At 36.8% G+C, this 1,131-nt stretch overlaps 1 protein-coding gene across 1 annotated transcript in view; it reads right to left on the reverse strand.

Moving 5' to 3' along the window:
• Window positions 1-778: 778 nt before the first annotated feature.
• Window positions 779-1,131, reverse strand: part of LOC117959776 (leukocyte cell-derived chemotaxin-2-like) — a gene marked incomplete at its 5' end in the record, with an annotated part of 2,717 nt that continues 2,364 nt past the window's right edge. Inside the window, one exon of the mRNA XM_034897053.1 lies at window positions 779-1,034. Within this exon, the coding sequence (XP_034752944.1) occupies window positions 868-1,034 (167 nt within the window). The remainder of the gene's footprint in view (window positions 1,035-1,131) is intronic.

The following is a 1,131-nucleotide window of genomic DNA, read 5'->3' on the forward strand; positions in this document are numbered from 1 at the left end:
ATAGACTGTATATATGTAGAGATCATAGACTGTATATATGTAGAGATCATAGACTGTATATATAGATGTAGAGATCATAGACCGTATATATGTAGAGATCATAGACTGTATACATAGATGTAGAGAACATAGACCGTATATATAGACGTAGAGAACATAGACCGTATATGTAGATGTAGAGATCATAGACTGTATATATAGATGTAGAGATCATAGACTGTATATATAGATGAAGAGAACATAGACTGTATATATATATATAGATGTAGAGATCATAGACCGTATAGATGTAGAGAACATAGACTGTATATATAGATGTAGAGAACATAGACTGTATATATAGATGTAGAGAACATAGACTGTATATATAGATGTAGAGAACATAGACTGTATATATAGATGTAGAGAACATAGACTGTATATATAGATGTAGAGAACATAGACTGTATATATAGATGTAGAGAACATAGACCGTATATATAGATGTAGAGAACATAGACTGTATATATAGATGTAGAGAACATAGACCGTATATATAGATGTAGAGATCATAGACTGTATATATAGATGTAGAGAACATAGACCGTATATATAGATGTAGAGAACATAGACTGTATATATAGATGTAGAGAACATAGACTGTATATATAGATGTAGAGATCACAGACCGTATAGATGTAGAGAACATAGACCGTATATATAGATGTAGAGAACATAGACCGTATATATAGATGTAGAGATCATAGACTGTGTTTGAGATGCTCTTAGCTTTATTGTGTATATATATATATATATATATATATATATACATAGATATACATATTAATGTTGCCATGGAGATAAGGTCCCGGCGTCCTCGGCGAGGTGTCAGAAGAACGGCGTTGGGTCGCTCTTATCGCACATCTGGACGTGGATGTGCGAGGTGATCCCCGGGTAAACCGTCTGCATGGGCAGCATGACGCCGAGCCGCCCCCCCCTCCTCACCGACCCGGTGGTTCGGTCCGGCTCCACGTAGAACAGCTTGAAACACACACCTGTAGGACGAGGTGCGTTACTGCAGTACAAGTACTCATCGGGCTAAATACTACACACTTCCAAATGGAGGATTTCTCTTAGGGACGGGTTTTATTT

The sequence above is a fragment of the Etheostoma cragini genome, chromosome 16 (assembly GCF_013103735.1).
Source record: "Etheostoma cragini isolate CJK2018 chromosome 16, CSU_Ecrag_1.0, whole genome shotgun sequence".
Classification (NCBI taxonomy): Eukaryota; Metazoa; Chordata; class Actinopteri; order Perciformes; family Percidae; genus Etheostoma; species Etheostoma cragini.